Raw genomic sequence first — 18,231 nt, forward strand, 5'->3', positions numbered from 1 at the left:
GGGTTAAGTGACTTGCTCAAGGTCACACAGCTAGTAATGTGTCAAGTGACTGAGGACGGATTTGAACTCAGGTCCTCCTGAATCCAGGGCAGGTACTTTATCCACTGCGCCACCTAGCTGCCCCCTGAGGTAAGATTTTAACTCGGGTCCTTCTGACTCCAGGGCCAGTGCTTTATCCACAGCACCACCTAGCTACACCAGATGATTCTCATAGAAGTTTTATAAAGACAAAAAAATAGTTACATGGCCTGGTAGTTGTTAATGTTCTCTCAGTTGCCTTTTTTGTAATTTATAAAGTCTGAGATTTTTACCACCCCTTTGTTATCTTCCCTTCCTTCAGAGGCCTCATAAATTGATCCTTCAATGCTCACACAGTTACATTACCCCTGTCACAGATCTTCTCTGTGCACACTTGGTCTACTCTGATTTTGTTTCCTATTTTTGTTCTCTTTAGTTCCATTTAGTACCCATGGACATTGGCACATCACAAGGCTGTGTTGATACAGTCCAAATGGGATGGCCACTGTTCTTGAAGGTGAAAATTGTAATGAAAAGCTTTGCAAATAGTTTTCATTTTTCTTCTGTTTGTTGTCATTCTTTCATTTTCATCTTTAAATGGCCTTGGGATGACTTTGCTTAGTTGGGGATCTTGCCAAGGTTTCTTTAAGTTGATTTGCCCTCCACTACTTCTTTATGAGCTTGACAAGGCTATGCTGCACAAAATCTTTCCCATCCTTCTTTGTAAGATTTTACAGACTAGTTTATACTCTAAATTGGTATTGCCTTTGGCTACCATCTCTTGTCTTGACTAGTAAGCCATGTATTTTCTGATGGAGGTGCTTATTAGACTCCTTTGGACTCTTTGTTAGAGCAATTAATTTATATTGGTAAAAATTCTATATAAAATTATAATTGGTGACTGTTATTTCTACCATCCATTGCCTAGTTTTCACCAGTTTGTTTAAATATGTCAGGATTGAGTTGTTTCAGTTGCATGTCATTTCTTTTTTTATTGTTAATTTTTTCTTCTTGCTTTATACCATTTCTGATCTTTGCTCTAACAAGCTTTTTGTCTAGCTGTATAAGGATTGATTCAGGAATGATGCCCTATCGATAACAGTCTTTTCTGGTATGTTAAAATACAGACAGTTCTACTATGCTCTACTGTGCAAAATTCCCACAGTAAAAACCATGAAGCTCATGGGGGAAATGGTGTCAGATTTGTCAATGTCTGTAGGTGCTAAATGATACTCAAGAGAACAAAGATAGGAAAAGCAGTCAGATTGGGCTGAGTGTGCACGTAGGAGATCTGGACTGGGGCTACATAATTTTGTAAAGCACAATGCTCAAAACTTTGTCAGTGACTTAAAAAAAGACAGGAAATATGCTGAGTGTTTAAACAATACATAAATACTACAAGAAATAGTGGGGGGAAGCTAGGTGGTGATACAGTGAATAGAGCACTGGCCCTGGATTCAGGAGGACCTGAGTTCAAATCCAGCCTCAGACACTTGACATGTACTAGCTGTGTGACCCTGGGCAAGTCACTTAACCCTCATTGCCCTGCAAAAAAAGGAAATAGGGGCCTTGTCCACGGCCTTGGGCTACTACTTAGCCTTCACCCTGTTCCCATAGGGCAGCTTGCAAAGGTTCAGGCAAATCAGACAACCTACAACTCTGGGCCTCATGGGTGGAGGGGAGGCCGTGCTGAAAGGGGTGTGGGCAACATAGACCGGCCCTTCTCCACCCATAGTTCTTACTGAACCGGAAGATATACAATAAATATGACACTTTACCTTAACAAACACCAGAAGTTTGCTTATGGAAGTGGGTGTCAAAAGGGTTGTGGCTTGTGAGTTATTGTGAAGTGGGGCACTTTTCTGCATTCAAGCTGTTTCTTGTGGAAGAAATCACATAAAAGCAAACTCAAAATTTGCATTTTTGAAACTTGTGTTGTGGCAGAACTGAATATATATAATCAGTTTCATTCTGTGTGATGTTATGTGGTACTGTTGGTGTCCAGCATCTGCCACTTCTTTTCTCAAAGAAAGTATTCATGATGTAAAGCCATGAGGCTTCTGTATAGTCTACAAGTTTTTAACTTCTCTCATTACCTCTTCCTGACCCTTGGTTTTTGATATTTTTCTCACCATCCTCACCTGTTCCCGCCCCTACAGTGAAGTCATCAGGTATGAAAGAATAGGCTAATTTCATTTCAAGTTCTTCTTGGAATTACTCTACCTCTTCATCCTTTGTACCCATTGTGGGTAATAAGATGCATTTCATTTCCATGTTGGTCTTTTCTCAAATTCTCATAGCAAGTATAGTAAAGTGAACTAGCCAAAGATCCCATGATCTTGCCTTTAGGCCTGCCACAAAACCAATTTCTCCAGTTCCTTCCTTCATCTCTTCAGAGAAAACCTATGCACTGCCCTCCATTTAGTTTCTGCTTTCTTCTCTGTAACGGTTTTGTTTATGGCAAGAATGTTGAGACTGACATGATTTTTTCCTCCAGTAGCATGTCTACCCCATTTTCTGCAACTGTCAATGCAGAAACAGAAGGGGATGGTAATTTTGCATTTTAAAAAATTTCCTGAGTTACACTGCCCAAAGAATTGATCACCAAGTAGGCAGCCTAAATCAACATTGGTCTGTTGCTGTTACCATCCTTGAAGGCTTTCCAGCATAGACCCTGGAAGCTATGCTTCTCTTGATGCAATATAAGATGATATTGATGTTCTTGGCTGCTCAATCACCCTGTTGACTCATCTTGGGATTTAAGTTCATTAAAACCTTAAGATTGTTTTCAGATATACAACTATCTAGTTGTGTCTCTCCTTTGTATTTTTTTTTTTTGCAGGGCAATGAAGTTTAAGTGACTTGCCCAGAGTCAAGTGTCTGAGGCCAGATTTGAACTCGGGACCTCCTGAACCCACTGTGCCACCTAGCTGACCCCTACCTCCTTTGTATTTTAAGTTGTGAGGTTGACTTTTTTTTTTTAGTGAGGCAATTGGGGTTAAGTGACTTGCCCAGGGTCACACAGCTAGTGTCAAGTGGCTGAGGTCAGATTTGAACTCAGGTCCACCTGACTCCAGGGCCGGTGCTCTATCCACTGCTCTACCTAGCTGCCCCTGTGAGGTTGACTTTTGAAGCCAAGTATAAGATCTGTTATTTAGACCATTTACATTTCATCTTATTTGATCTGGCCCACTCTTCTAGCCTATCAAAATCTTGAGGAAAGTGTCTGAATTGAGGGGCAGCTAGGTGGCACAGTGGATATAGCACTGGCCCTGGATTCAGGAGGACCTGAGTTCAAATCTGGCCTCAGACACTTGGTACTTACTAGCTGTGTGACCCTGAGCAAGTCACTTAACCCCCATTGCCCCGCCAAAAAAAAGTGTCTGAATTGACACCTAATATCTCTAATGTGGATTATTTTTCATATGGGCTAAAATGAGCACAATGCTCTAAGTATCAGCCACCAATGGAGATCTTTGGGTTTTTCTTATCCTTGCTATATAATCTATGTACCAAAATGTGAACTTTTAGTTGGTTCTGACAGATTGACCTATCACTGTTCTGTGATCCAGCATAGGGTGGATTTGGGTGCATATTCCATGTGTATCTGGGAGGAATACAATATATTCTTTGCTTTCTCCATTCATTTTTGTCTGATAGATGTATTCAGCATTGTACCTTCATTCTTGTATGTCTTTTTGTTGAAGTTATATTCAGATAGGAGTATTCACATCTCCTACTGTTATTAATTTTCTTTCTTATAAGACTTTGAACTCTTCCTTTATAAATTTCACTGCTTAATTATTTGGGAAATGAATATTTTAAAGTGATTATGTTCTCCTTTTGAATACCTTTTAAGCACAATTTCCTTGTTTATGCGTGTTAATACTTTCTCGTTTGAATTCCATTTTCATTATCTGGACTACCACACTGCTGTTTGTTGGCCATCTTCATGCTACATCTCGGGGCAGGTGCCCTTCTTATTCTCTCTCCCTCCCCCTCAATGTCTAGTTCTGAAACCAGTAATCAAATCAACAACACTATTTCTTAGAAGTCTCTCTTTTTTTGGTGAGGCAATTGGGGTTAAGTGACTCACCCAGGGTCACACAGCTAGTAAGTGTTAAGTGTCTGAGGCCAGATTTGAACTCAGGTCCTCCTGAATCCAGGGCTGGTTCTCTATCCACTGTGCCACCTAGCTGCCCCAATACCACCATTTCTTGAAAAGATGCATCAGTCATTTACCCAATGGCTCCACTAAGTACCCTTGTGACTTCCCAATCTAGAACACCCCTCCCTGGGGAACCTCCCCCTCCCAGCTTGTTTTTCCCTGTCATTTATTTAATTGTATTTGTGATCCCAGTACTTAACACAGTATCTGGAACCTAAGAAATGACTTATTCATTTATTTCTTCATTTCATTCATTCTGATCTCCTCAGATACTACTTGCTTTTCTTGAAGAAGTTCTAGCTTTATACATTTTGGTATAGTCTCTTGGGCTGCTAGGTGGCATGGTGGATAGAGCATTGGGCCTGCAATCAGAAAGACTTGTCTTCCTGAATTGAAATCTGGCTTCAGACACTTACTAGGTGTGTGATCCTGGGAAAGGCACTTCACCCTGTTTGCCTCAGTTTCCTCATATGTAAAATGATCTGGAGAAGGAAATGGCAAACCACTTCAGTATCTTTGCCTAGAAAATCCCCAAAAGGGGTCATAAAGAGTCGCCCCCCCCCCCCAAAAAAAAGAGTAGGACCCAATGAAAACAGCACAACAACCACCAGTCTCTCACCTGAAATCTGTGTCAATGTTTTTGTGTCGAATGGGGGATTGTGTCATATGAGGATTGGGTAAGGGAACTGTTGACCATGGCCAAACAAACATTAAGAGTTCGAGGTAGATATGATAACTGTCTTCAAGCATTTGAAGGGTTAGCATACAGAAGAGGAATTTGACTCTATTCTGCTTGACCCCGGTGGGCAGAACTGGGAACAACAGATAGAAGTTACAGAGAGATGGATGGAAGGAGACACTTTTTGAGTAGAGTTTTCTGTTTTGTTTTTGTTTTTGTTTTGTTTTTTTAGTGAGGCAATTGGGGTTAAGTGACTTGCCCAGGGTCACACAGCTAGTAAGTGTTAAGTGTCTGAGGCCGGATTTGAACTCAGGTCCTCCTGACTCCAGGGCCGGTGCTCTATCCACTGCGCCACCTAGCTGCCCCTTTGAGTAGAGTTTTCTAAAAGGAAAAGGGCCTGCCCCTGGAGGTTCTCCTTCATCAAAGGTCCTCCTTCATCAAAGGTCCTCCAGCTGGGATTGGATGCTAGTGCAGCATTCACCTTCAGGTTCTCTTCCAACTCTGAAATGTCCTTCCTCTATTGTTGAATTCTATTTTCTAATCCATTCCATAATCCATCTTTCTTCTTTAAAAAAGGATTTATTGTTGCCTTTTGTTTTTTTAAACCAGAGCATTCTCCCTTGATCTCCTCCCCTTCTATTATATTTTTGCTCATAACAAAGAAAGACATTTACACAAAGCTGATACCAAGACCAAGTCTGACATTGTATATATTTCCTTTCCACTGTTTCCTCATTTCTCCTGGACCAAGATTGTTCCTTGCAATTCACTAGTGTTCTGCCGTATTTACTTATCATAGTCATTGTGTATATTATTTTCTTGGTTCTGCTTTCTTTACTCTGAATTACTTCATATGATGTATCTTTGAATTGTTTCTACGAATTCCTCATTTATTGTTCCTTATGGCCCAATGATATTGCATTCCATTCACATAACACAAATTTGTTTAGCCATTCCCCCAGTCGAAGGTTATCCATTTTATTTCCAGAATTGCTTGATAATTTCTTTGTTTTGCCACCATAAAGAGTGCTGCTATTAATATTTTATCATGGGGCAGCTAGATGGCACAGTGGATAGAGCACCGGCCCGGGATTCAGGAGGACCTGAGTTCAAATGTGGCCTCAGACACTTGACACTTGCTAGCTGTGTGACCCTGGGCAAGTCACTTACCCCCAATTGCCTCACAATAAAAAAAAAATATTTTATCATATATAGGACCTTTCTTTCAGTCATTGATCTCCTTGGGGTATATACCAGTAGAGGGGTTGCTGGGTTAAATATTATGAACACAAATAAATAAATAGATAGATAAAACGAAAAATCTAAATGTTATGAATAGCTTAATGACTTTTCTTGCATAATTCCAAATTGATTTCTAGAATGATTGGACCAACTTTGAGTTCCACTGACAATGTATGTGGGGGGGGGCAGTGAGGGTTAAGTGACTTGCCCGTTAAGGCTAAAATTCTAGCTAAACTGTCTAAAATATCTAGTGAGTGGTTGCCAATAAATTATAAGCTTTAGCAAGAGTTAGACTTTTAAGCATTTATTAAGGAGAATAAGAATTTGGTAAAGAGAGAAGAAAAGGCCTAGATTCCTATCTATTAAAGGGAGAGTGCATTTCTAGCTCCCTTTTCCACCAGCGTCCCCAGGAAAAGAGCAAGAGAGGCAGAGCTCCCAGCTCCCCCTTCTTCCTCCCACCAGAAAATGTCACTTCCTGACACCAAAGAAAAGACGCATGGTCTTGCCCTCAAAGACCTTCCTTCATGGCGGAGCTTTTCTATAGTAAGTCTCCAGTAGGTGGCGTTATTCCAATCATTAACATGCCCAAGGTCACATAGCTAATAAGTGTCAAGTGTCTGAGGATGGACTTGAACTCAAGACCCCCTGAATCCAGAGCCTGTGCTTTATCCACTGCACCAGCTAGCTGCCCCGACAATGTATTATTGTACCTATCTTCCCATAGCCCCTCCAACATCGGCCATTTCTGTTTGTCATTGTCTTTGCCACTCTTTCTTGTATTTGGAGTTAAATCCATTTACGCTTAGTGTTACTATAGTTGATTTGGTCTTCTCCCCTCAATTCTTTTCTTGAATTATTATTTGGTTTAGCAGAAGGGAATATAAACTTTTATTACTTGTCATTAAGACAAATGACAATGCTAAACAAGATTCATATATTTTATGCCATTAACGATTTGTTTTTCTAACCCTACTCTTCCCCTGCCCTGCCACATACCCATTTAATAAAAATAGGAGTTTTACTTTCAGTTCACCTTTATTCTCCCACACTCCAACTTCCACATTCTTTTTCTTCTCTGTTTATCTTAGATGATTTATTCAAAACAATACTTAAATTAGATTAAGTTAGTTTATCTTAGTTTAAAAGTATATGTATTTATATAACCTATATCAGATTACTTGCTGTCTTGGGGAGGGGAGGGTGGGAGAAAAATTTGAAACTAGAAATCTTATAAAAACAAATGTTGAAAACTATCTCTATGTATAACTGGAAAATAATAAAATACTTTTATAATTAAAAAGTATATTATTATTCTAAGCACTTATCTCTTCCATTCCATTCCTAAACTGGAATTTATTCAGCTGTCCTCCCATGGATGAGCACCCTCTTTCCTGCTTTGTGATATTACAAAAAGTGCTGCTCTAAATATTTTAGTAAACATATATGGGACCTTTCTTTTTGCCTGTGACCTCTTTGGAGTACCATGCCCATTGGTGGTATTGGTGGGTCAAAGTATGTGAACAGTTTAGTCAGTGTCCTAACATAATTTCTTTTTTTTTCAGGTTAATGAGGGTTAAGTGACTTGCTCAGGGTCACACAGCTAGTGTCAAGTGTCTGAGGTCAGATTTGAACTCAGGTCCTCCTGAATCCAGGGCCAGTGCTTTACCCACTGTGCCACCTAGCTGCCCCAGTGTCCTAACATAATTTCAAAGTATTTTCCCAAACAACTGGACAAATTCAGATTTCTCTTAGCAGTGCCTTTCAGGTTCTCTGTTATAGTCTCCATGTTCCCTTTTTTCATTATTTCTGTCTCTCTCTCTCTCTCTCTCTCTCTCTCTCTCTCTCTCTCTCTCTCTCTCTCTCTTTTAAAGTGAGGCAGTTGGGGTTAAGTGACTTGCCCAAGGGTCACACAGCTAGGAAATGTTAAGTGTCTGAGGCTGAATTTGAACTCAGGTACTCCTGACTCCAGGGCTGGTGCTCTATCCACTGTGCCACCTAGCTGCCCCTTATTTTTCTCATTTTTAAAAATGTTTCATTAACTTATAGCTTCAGTTCCTCCCCTGGGAATTTTTAATTGTTCTAAGTTCTTCTACTACCCTTCATGATCTTCGCGGTGTTAATTCTTCCTTGAATTATTGAAGCGTGTCATTTATCCATTTGGGAATATTCTTTGGGATAGCTTGCACTATTCCCTTTTCTTTCTGTATTGCTACTGCTGCTTTTGGTATTTGCTTTAGTTGATTCTTGAATTTGAAAAAAATCATTGGCTCTTTTGTGGTTTGTTAATTTTTCAGAGGGTAAATTTCAAATTTTATGTAATTTTAAAATGGTTTCCCTTATTTTGGTATTTCTATTGTTTTTAAAGGAGATTACAAAGAAGCTAGCTCTCATTCTATCTTTTTTTCTGAAAGGTTCCTCTTCTCTGGGCTAAACATCAGAAGTTCTTTTAGCCATTCGTGCATATGCCATGGAGGGGGAGTGGGAGGGAAAGGGAGAATGAGATTCCTTTCCCTACATGCCCTCCAATGGAAGGCCACTAGTTTGTCACTATTCCTCTTAAGATGTGATACCAAAGGGGGCAGCTAGGTGGTACAGTGGACAAAGCACCAACCTTGGATTCAGGAGGGCCTGACTTCAAATCCAGCCTCAGACACTCGACACTTACTAGCTGTGTGACCCTGGGAAAGTCACCTAACCCTCATTGCCCCGTTTTAAAAAAAAAGAGGAAAAAAGGATGTGATGCCAAAAATTAGATAGGAAACTCCAGATGTACTGAGGTGTGGGCAGAGTCAAACAACTCAGGATGTTATTCTTCTTTAAGAAAGCTCACCATTCCCATTTACTTTTTTGGACTATCACGTTATACTCTTGACTATGAAACTCTTTTATCTGATCGTAATCTTTTACCATTCCACCTTTCTCTCTGCCTTATAAACCATAACCCTGTTCTTCCTCTGCCTTATAAACCATAACCCTGTTCTTCCTCTGCCTTATAAACCTTAACCCTGTTCTTCCTCTTCACCAAAACCTCCAATCCCCTCTATCCCTTTATTTTTTCCAAGACAATGACTTCTATACTGGCTCTGTGGTCATTCAGTTTAACTCTACACTGTCCTCCATACCCTTCCTTGTCTTTTCCCTGACCATACCTTACATTACCTTCACAATCCATCGCATCCACCATCCATTAAACCCCAACTTTGGATTACTACCACCATCCACCACATGGGTCCACTTCAAATTTACTTGGTCCCCACTCAAACTTCCTATGGCACTGTTCCATTCTCCTCCCCAGCCCCGCCCCCAAACTGGGGACCTTCACTGAAAAACTTGAGCCCATTCCCTGAGAGTTCCTTCATATCACTTCCTCATAATGTCATCTTCTACTATCTCTTCTTTCACTCCTGTCTCAATGAAGAGATGGGCTTTTCTCTTTGCCAAGACCAACCACTCTACATGCATCTTTGATTCCATTTTATTCTACCTTTTGCAACAGATTAGCCTCTCTGTCATCCTCACTCTTTCTAATCTTCAACTTCTCTTTATCTACTAGCTGTTTCTCCCATGCCTTCAAACGTGCCCAAGTATCCTCTATCTTCAAAAAACTGTCACTTGATCCTACCATCTCTGCTATCTGTCATTCTATATGTCATCCTTTTTTTCAGCTAAACTTCTTAAGAGAGTTTTCCGTGCTAGGTACCTGCACTTTCTCTCCTCTCACTCACTTCTTTGTTTTTGTTTGTTTGTTTGGTTGGTTTTTTGTTTTGCAGGGCTATGGGGGTTAAGTGACTTGCCCGGGGTCACACAGCTAGTAAGTGTCAAGTGTCTGAGGCCAGATTTGAACTCAGGTGTTTTTTTTATCCACTGTGCCACCTAGTTGCCCCTTCTCACTCACTTCTAACATCTCTACAGTTTGGTTTTTGACCTCATCATTCAACTAGAACTACTCTCTCCAGTGTTACCACAGATTACTTAATTGCCATATATCATGACCTTATTTCTCATTCCTCATCCTTCTTGATTTCTTTGCAAGCTTTGCTACTATCAGTTACTGGCTTCTGGATTGTCTCCTCACTAGCTTATCATGACATTGTCTTTCTAGTTTCTCCTCCTACCCATCTGACTACTCCTCAGTCTTTTTGTTGAACGTCACTCCAGGTCATAGACTCGAACTGTGGATGTACCCCAAGGCTCTGTCTTAGAGCCTCTTCTCTCTCCTCTGTATACTATTCTACTCGGTATTCTCATCAGCTTCCATTGTTTCCATTATCTCTATTCAAATTATTCCCAGATCTCTATATGCATCCCTCATCTCTCCTGAGCTCTAGTCTCACATTACTAATTTTTGCCTTTTTGGACATCTCAAACTGAATGTCCCATAGGCATCTCAAACTCAACATATCCAAAACAGAACTCATTATTTTCCTCCTGCCCTTCCTCTCTTCCTTTTCAAAAACAATTACATTTCCTTTTCAATTAACAAAAATCTTTTTTTTTTAATCTCTGTCTTATCTCCCCTTTCTCTCACTGGAAAAAAAAATGAAAACAAAATCCTCGTAATAAAAAATACCTAGTCAAGTAACAAAAATATCTTGTCAAGGAAAATAAAATCCAGCATTAGTCATGTCCAGTATGCACCTTGAGTCCATCACTTCTCTGTCAAGAGCTAGGTAGTATATTTCATCATGAGTCCTCTGATTGGTCATTACATTGATTAGAATTTTTAAGTCTTTCCAAGTTGTTTGTCTTTATAATGTCACTGTTAGGGGCACCTAGATGGTGCAGTGGTTAAAGCACCGGCCCTGGATTCAGGAGTACCTGAGTTCAAATCCGGCCTCAGACACTTGACACTTACTAGCTGTGTGACCCTGGGCAACTCACTTAACCCCCATTGCCTGCAAAAATTAAAAAAAAAAACCAATGTCACTGTTATATACATTGTTCTCTTGGTTTTTTGTTTACTTTGCTTCAGTTCATACAAGTCTTCCTAGGTTTCTTTTCTTTTTTTTTTTTTTTTTTTGCAGGACAATGGGGGTTAAGTGACTTGCCCAGGGTCACACAGCTAGTAAGTGTCAAGTGTCTGAGGCCGGATTTGAACTCAGGTACCCCTGAATCCAGGGCCGGTGCTTTATCCACTGCACCACCTAGCCACCCCTCCAGGTTTCTTTTAAACCACCCCCCCTCATTATTATTATTATTATTATTATTATTTTTTGTGGAGCAATGGGGGCTAAGTGACTTGCCCAGGGTCACACAGCTAGTAAGTGTCAGGTATCTGAGTTCAGATTTGAACTCAGGTCCTCCTGAATCCAAGGCCAGTGCTTTATCCACTGCGCCACCTAGCTGCCCCCATTATTTCTTACAGTACAATAGCATTCTATACATTCATATACCATAATTTGTTCAGCCATTTCCCAAGTGATAGATATCCCCTCATTTTCTAGTTCTTTGCCACTATAAAAAGAGCTTCTATGGTTTTGGTACATATGGGTCCTTCTTTCTTTGAGGCCTAGTAGTGGTGGTAGTAGTAGTAAGTTGCTGCTGCTGCTGCTTTTGTTGTTCTTTCTTTCTTTCTTTTTTTTTTTAGTGAGGCAGTTGGGGTTAAGTGACTTGCCCAGGGTCACACAGCTAGTAAGTGTTAAGTGTCTGAGGCCGGATTTGAACTCAGGTCCTCCTGACTCCAGGGCCGGTGCTCTATCCACTGCAGCGCCACCTAGCTGCCCCTGTTGTTGTTCCTTTCCCATCACCACTACCACCACCATCATCACCAAAAGTTTAGTAACTTTTTGTTTTTTTAAATGACTATACTCACTCAAGGCTCCACCAACAATGCCTTCATGTGCTCATTTTCCTGTAGCCTCTCAAGTAATGGTCATTTTCCTTTATTTGTCCGTTTTGCCAGTCTGACAATGAGGTGAAACTGCAGGGTTGCTTTCATTTGTTATGGGTATGTTATTCCTGGTTATAAGCCCATATCCTTTGTCTCCTGGAATGTTGTGTTCCAAATTCTTGGCACCTTTAGGGTGGTGGTTGCTAAATCATGTGTGATGCTTATTATGCTTCCTCAGTACTTGAAATCTTTCTTTTACCTGGGAGCTCTGGATTTTGTCTGTGATGTTCCAGGAGTTTTCCTTGGGGGTTTCTTTCAGAAGGTGATTGATGGATTCTTTCTATTTCCATTTTGCCCTCTGTTTCTAAGCTAGCTAGGCAGTTTCCTTTTATAATTTCTTGAGGGGGCAGGTAAGTGGCGCAGTGGATAGAGCACTGGCCCTGGATTCAGGAGGACCTGAGTTCAAATCCGGCCTCAGACACTTGACATTTACTAGCTGTGTGACCCTGGACAAGTCACTTAACCCTCATTGCCCCGCCAAAAAAAAAAAAAAACAACAACAAAAAACAACCCTAAATAAATAAATAAAATAAAAAATATAATTTCTTGAAATATGATGTCTAGGCCATTTTTTTGGTCATGGCTTTCAGGTAGTCAAATGATCTCTAAATATTCTCTCCTTGATGTGTTTTCCATATCAGTTGTTTTTGCTTTGAGATATCTTTCTTTTTATATTTTTATTTTCTTATTCTATTTTAATTTTAAATTCTATTTTTTCAGTCTTTTTACTTTGTTTTATTATTTTTTGTTGTCTCATGGAGTCTGGCTTCTCTTTGGTCCCTTTGATTTTTAGGGAATTTGTTGCTTGGGCAAGGTTTTGTACGTCTTGTGCCGAGGTATTACTTTCTTTTCAGTTCTTTCTTCCATAGTTCTCATTTCTTTTGCATTTTCTCCCCTTTAGTGCTGTCATTTGATTTATAAAAGTATTTTAAACTTTTCTTTAAATCTTATTTCATAGGGGCAGCTAGGTGGTGCAGTGGATAGAGCACCAGCCCTGTAGTAAGAAGTACCTGAGTTCAAATCCGACCTCAGACACTTAACACTTACTAGTGTATGACCCTGGGCAAATCACTTAACCCCAATTGCCTCACTAAAAAAAAAAAAAAAAAGAAGAAGAAGTGAAATTTTAGGGCAGCTAGGTGGCACAGTGGCTAGAGCACCAGCCCTGGAGTCAGGAGTACCTGAGTTCAAATCCAGCCTCAGACACTTAACACGAGCTGTGTGACCCTGGGCAAGTCACTTAACCCCAATTGCCTCACTTAAAAAAAAATCTTGTTTCATGTCTTCCAGGAATTCTATTAATTTGTGCCCAAGCTGTGTTTTTCTTTGAAGGTTTATTTGTAGCTATTTTAGAATTATTCTCTTCTTCTGGGTTTATGTCTTGAATATCTGTCACCATAATAGCATGGATTTTTTTGTTGTTTTTTTGGTGGGGCAATGAGGGTTAAGTGACTTGCCCAAGGTCACACAGCTAGTAAGTGTCAAGTATCTGAGGCTGGATTTGAACTCAGGACCTCCTGAATCCAGGGCCAGTGCTTTATCCACTGAGCCACCTAGCTGCCCCACCATAATAGCGTTTTATGCTTTTTTTCTTTTTTTGCCTAGTTCCTCTGGGAACTTCAGGAGAGAATGGGTGGTTTCTGCTGCTGTTTTCTTGAGGTATTGAGTGTTAGATTATTTCAGGCTCTCAAGGACAGGCTGGTGTGCTCCTGAAGTGGTCTGATCCAGAGTAGAGTCTGATGGCTGCCCCTGTGGTCTGAGCAATAAGCCTGTGGGTTTACCACCTTGGAGTTTCAGTAGGTTGCTGCTGGGCTCATCCCCTATCAGCCAGCTGGAAGGCTCTGTTGATCCAGTTATAGAACTGCAGGCTCCTCTTTGGTCTGGGATTTCTGCCTTCATTTTTCCTCTGCAGGCTTCAGGCTCATGGGGGGTCCAAGTATGCTGCTTACTTCTGAACTCGTTCTTCTTACTTACTCAGTACGTAGCGTAGGATCTATGGCCAGTCCTTACTCTAAAATGCCACTTCTGGGCAGTGGTTCCTTCCTCAGGCCTCCCTAGATCTGTGACCTGGAACTGGGTAGTGAGTAACAAAACTGCCAGTTTAGCACCTGTTTCCACAGCCTGCATGAGGTCATGGTGCCCTGGTGTGGGTGTGGGATCTCATCTTGTCCCAGTGCATAACCTCAGTCCTCTTTCAGTCCCTGAGTGCATACTCCTGGCCAGACCCCATCCCCACTGTCCCCGGACCTCTGATTGTCTCCCTGTGTCCACCTGTGCTGGAAGAATGATTCACCGTGACCTTTTATTTGATTTCTTGATCAGGATTGAGTCCAGTGTGTTTTCTAGAGCTGTTAAGAAGAGGGTGATTTTTTGGGGGGAGCTCACTTAATTTCTGTCTGCCACTTTGCCATCCTGGCTCTGCTCCCTCGTCTTCCATTTTTTCTTTTTCTTTTTTTCTTTTGGTGAGGCAATTGGGGTTAAGTGACTTGCCCAGGGTCACACAGCTAGTAAGTGTCAAGTGTCTGAGTACAGATCTGAACTCAGGTCCTCTTGACTCCAGGCCCAGTGCTCTATCCACTGCGCCACCTAGCTGCCCCATCTGCTTCCATTTTCAACATTTCCAGTGCCTTCAGCTGATCCTTGTATGACATGACTCAAGGCCCTTCACCATCTTCGTTGTCCTCTGACTGGTAAGCCCTCTAGCTGACCAATGTGTTACAATGTGGTGCCCAGAACTGCCCAGAGTACCGCCCCCCCACATGTGGTCTGATCAGGGCCAAGTATAGAGGAATCATTCGGTATAGGTACCTTACACCCAGTCCTTATTCCTGGAGGCTGGCCTTCTTAATGCAACCCAAGTTTACATTTGCCTCACACTACTGATTCATATTAAGTTTTCAGTCCACTAAACCCCAGACCTTTTTCAGAAAAATTGCTGTAGAAATCACCTTCCCTTGTCTGATTCTTGCAAAATTAAAATTTTTGAACCCAAGCATAAGGCTTTATGGGTAGCTAGTTGGCACAGTACATAGAGTACTGGGTCTGAAATGAGGAAGACTCATCTTCCTGAGTCCAAATATGACTTCAGACATTTTTTAGCTGTGTGACCCTGGGCAAGTCTCTTAACCCTCTTTGTCTCAGTTCCTCATCTGACAAATGAGCTGGAGAAGGAAATGGCAAACCACTCCAGTCTCTGCCAAGAAAACCCCAAATGGGGTCACGGAGAGTCAGACATTACTGAAAAATGACTGAGCAGCAAAAATAAGACTACATTTATCCCTATTGAATTTAACCTAAGTCAATTTAGCCTAATGCCCTAACTGGTCAGGATCCCTTTTAGATCCTAACTTTGTCATCCAGTATATTAGCTGTGTGGTGCAGTGGTAAGAGCCCTGGATTCAGTTAGGGGACCTAAATTCGAATCCTTACATTGCTACTTCCTACCTGTGGCCTTGGGTAAGTCATTTCTCCTCTCTGAGCCTCAGTTCCCTTATTCATAAAGTAAAAGGATTGGACTCAGTAAATGTAGACTTCTAAGGTCTCTTCATAGTTTGAAATCTATGATCCTCTGATCTCTACCGTTAATGAGCATGCCATCCATGACTTGATTCAAGTCATTGTTCAAAGTGTTAAACGTTAGCCCAAGGTCAAACATAGCTCCTTAGAGAATTCTTCTGGAGACTTCCTGCCAAGTTGTCGAGAAGAACAATATCTACAATCACTCCAACAGTACGAATGAAAAGATCCCCCAAAGGAAGCTGGCCTGGGAGTAATTGAAAAGCCAATAATGGTCCCAGAGAACAGATAATGAAACCTATTACCTTCCTTTGAGGAGGGAGGCTGGGACTTCAAGGGCAGAATGTCGCATGCACATAGCGTTATCAGACATAGTCACTGTATCAGTTGTCTTAGCTTATCTCCTTTTCTTTGTTATAAGAAAGATTCAGTCCCCAGGGTGGAGGGGGCAGCAAGTACCCCCAAATAACCCTGATGTTAAAAATACAAGGTATCAATAAAATGTATTTTTTTTAAAGTAATGGACAGGTAAGTGAGATTGCCCATCACATTTGACACCAGTCCCCTTGCTCTTTCTTTGTGCCCTTTCCCTACTATACTTTCTCAGCTGTTGTCTTTATTCTCCTTCAAAGCTTGCTTGAAATAGCATTTTTTCCAAGAAACCTCTTTGGTAGGTGAAAACTGAAAACATGTGAAAAACCTGGTTTTAAATGGATTACTCTTGTAAAATTGGTCCAGAATGCCTACTGTGAAGGAAGAACTTGGATCCAACAAAGTAAAACGCTCAAAAATGCCAGAATCAAAGGATGCATTTGTCTTGCCTTGTTGGATTTGCATCATCTTATTGGTAGAGTGGGCAAAGGACGCCCTTCTGATGGACGAGATGGCCGGGGGCGAGTCGGGCCTCTGTAAAATGGGATGGTTGGGCAAGATGGTCTCTCAGGTCCCTTCTAGCTCTGGATCTCTGATCCTTAGAGGCATATGGGTATTGAGGAAAGGCAGCATTGGAAAAAGCATACGATTTGGATAGTGTGGGATCTAGGGAAGAGATTTGAGCTTGATCATAATATGAAAAAAAAAAAAACACACAGGAAAAAGGCAGGAATAACTTGGGAGTCATGGAAGTGATGATCAAAGAGACTGACCTGACTTGCATAGTTTGTTTTTGTTTTTGTTTTTGTTTTTGTTTTTGTTTTTGTTGTTTTGTGGGGCAATGAGGGTTAAGTGACTTGCCCAGGGTCACGCAGCTAGTAAGTGTCAAGTGTCTGAGGCCAGATTTGAACTCAGGTCCTCCTGAATCCAGGGCCAGTGCTTTATGCACTGTGCCACCTAGCTGCCCCACATAGTTTGTTTTTGTTGGAGAATGACACAAGATAAGATTGTATTTGGTTAAGGCCCAGTCTTTCAACTAAGAGTCTTAGATTCTCAGCTGAGGCGTTTGGACTTAACTGTTAAATAGGCCTCCCTCCCTTCACACCTCCATTTCTGTACCATTCTGTTTAGTCAAGATTTTACCACCTTTAGACAATCACTTATGTGTCTCAGTGATTATGAAATAGCTTTATAACTGGTAAGATATTGTGAGATTTGGGTAATTGAGCCTGAGTTACTCCTGCTGAAAGGTGATTTCTTCAAGAGCTCCACTCATAACACTGCTATGATATTATAGTAGAAATATAGTAGACTTGATTTCTTTTGATGGGACTCCCCGGGCTGGAAATGGAAATACTCCGATTTAAAATGACATTGTCACATCTTTTGTTTTTGTTTTTGTTTTTAGACTATGCCTAAGATTTTATTGGTATGGGGAGGCCCCCTCTGCCTGCAGAGATCATCCATCACCTGTTCTGTACATTCTAGTCTCAGAAGAGCTGCCCAGAGCCACGCAGCCAGTATATGGTAGAGGCCTGATCTTTCTGCCTCTGAGGCTGGCTCTCTATCATCTATTCCACATGGCCTCTCACCTGCTTCTCATAGGAAGTGATTGCTAATTTATCCATTTTTTAATCAAAATCCTAATTTCCCACTTCTCTCCATTGCCACAGGCCTTCTGGTTGGGACACTTGATTCGGTCTTAGACTCAACTGCTAAAGTAGCTCCATTTCGCATCCTCCATCAGACACCAGGTTCTCAGGTTTATTGGTCCATCGCATGTGGTAAGTGGGGCTTTGAGAATGTATTTTTCCATTTTAAATGAAAAGGACTAAGGATCTATCTGTTTGGACTCATCATTTCTATCTTCTAGTTGTCTTGGCTCATGCTGTGAAAGCCCATCTGTTACTGTGTTGGGATATAATAGTAAGATTTTCTGTTATTGGTGACAAAAATGACATGATACTTTCCTCTTTTTTTACCCCCCACCCCAAATTCCCATCTGGCGTGGAGGGCAGTCCATTAGCAGAACACATTCTAGCCATGCCTTGTCAGCCCCTCTTTCAAACCTAGTCAGTCAGTCAATAAAGATTTATTAAGCACCTACTATGTGCCAGGCATTGTGCTAAGCGCTGGGGATACAAAAGGAGGCAAAAGACAGTTCCTGCCCTGGAGGAGCTCCCAGTCTAACAAAGGAGACAATATGCAAACAACTATGTACAAACAAGCTATAGACAGGATAGATAGGAAATAATTAAGAGGGGTTGGGAAAAGCTTCCTTTAAAAGATGGTATTTTAGTTGGGAACCAGGGAAATCAGTCCTACTGCCCTTACTACTTCTCCCTG

At 41.2% G+C, this 18,231-nt stretch overlaps 1 protein-coding gene across 4 annotated transcripts in view; it reads left to right on the forward strand.

The window, feature by feature from the left end:
- The window catches only part of TBC1D8B (TBC1 domain family member 8B), a 103,045-nt gene that overhangs the window by 15,605 nt on the left and 69,209 nt on the right, over nucleotides 1-18,231 (forward strand). For 3 of the 4 annotated variants that reach the window (XM_043974412.1, XM_043974413.1, XM_043974414.1), the window contains exon 2: nucleotides 17,559-17,669. In XM_043974412.1, the coding sequence (XP_043830347.1) occupies nucleotides 17,559-17,669 (111 nt within the window). Of the gene's footprint in view, nucleotides 1-17,553; nucleotides 17,670-18,231 lie in introns of those variants that run through there. The other variant, XM_043974415.1, reaches the window with a different exon arrangement.

Source organism: Dromiciops gliroides, chromosome X (genome assembly GCF_019393635.1).
Source record: "Dromiciops gliroides isolate mDroGli1 chromosome X, mDroGli1.pri, whole genome shotgun sequence".
NCBI lineage: Eukaryota > Metazoa > Chordata > Mammalia > Microbiotheria > Microbiotheriidae > Dromiciops > Dromiciops gliroides.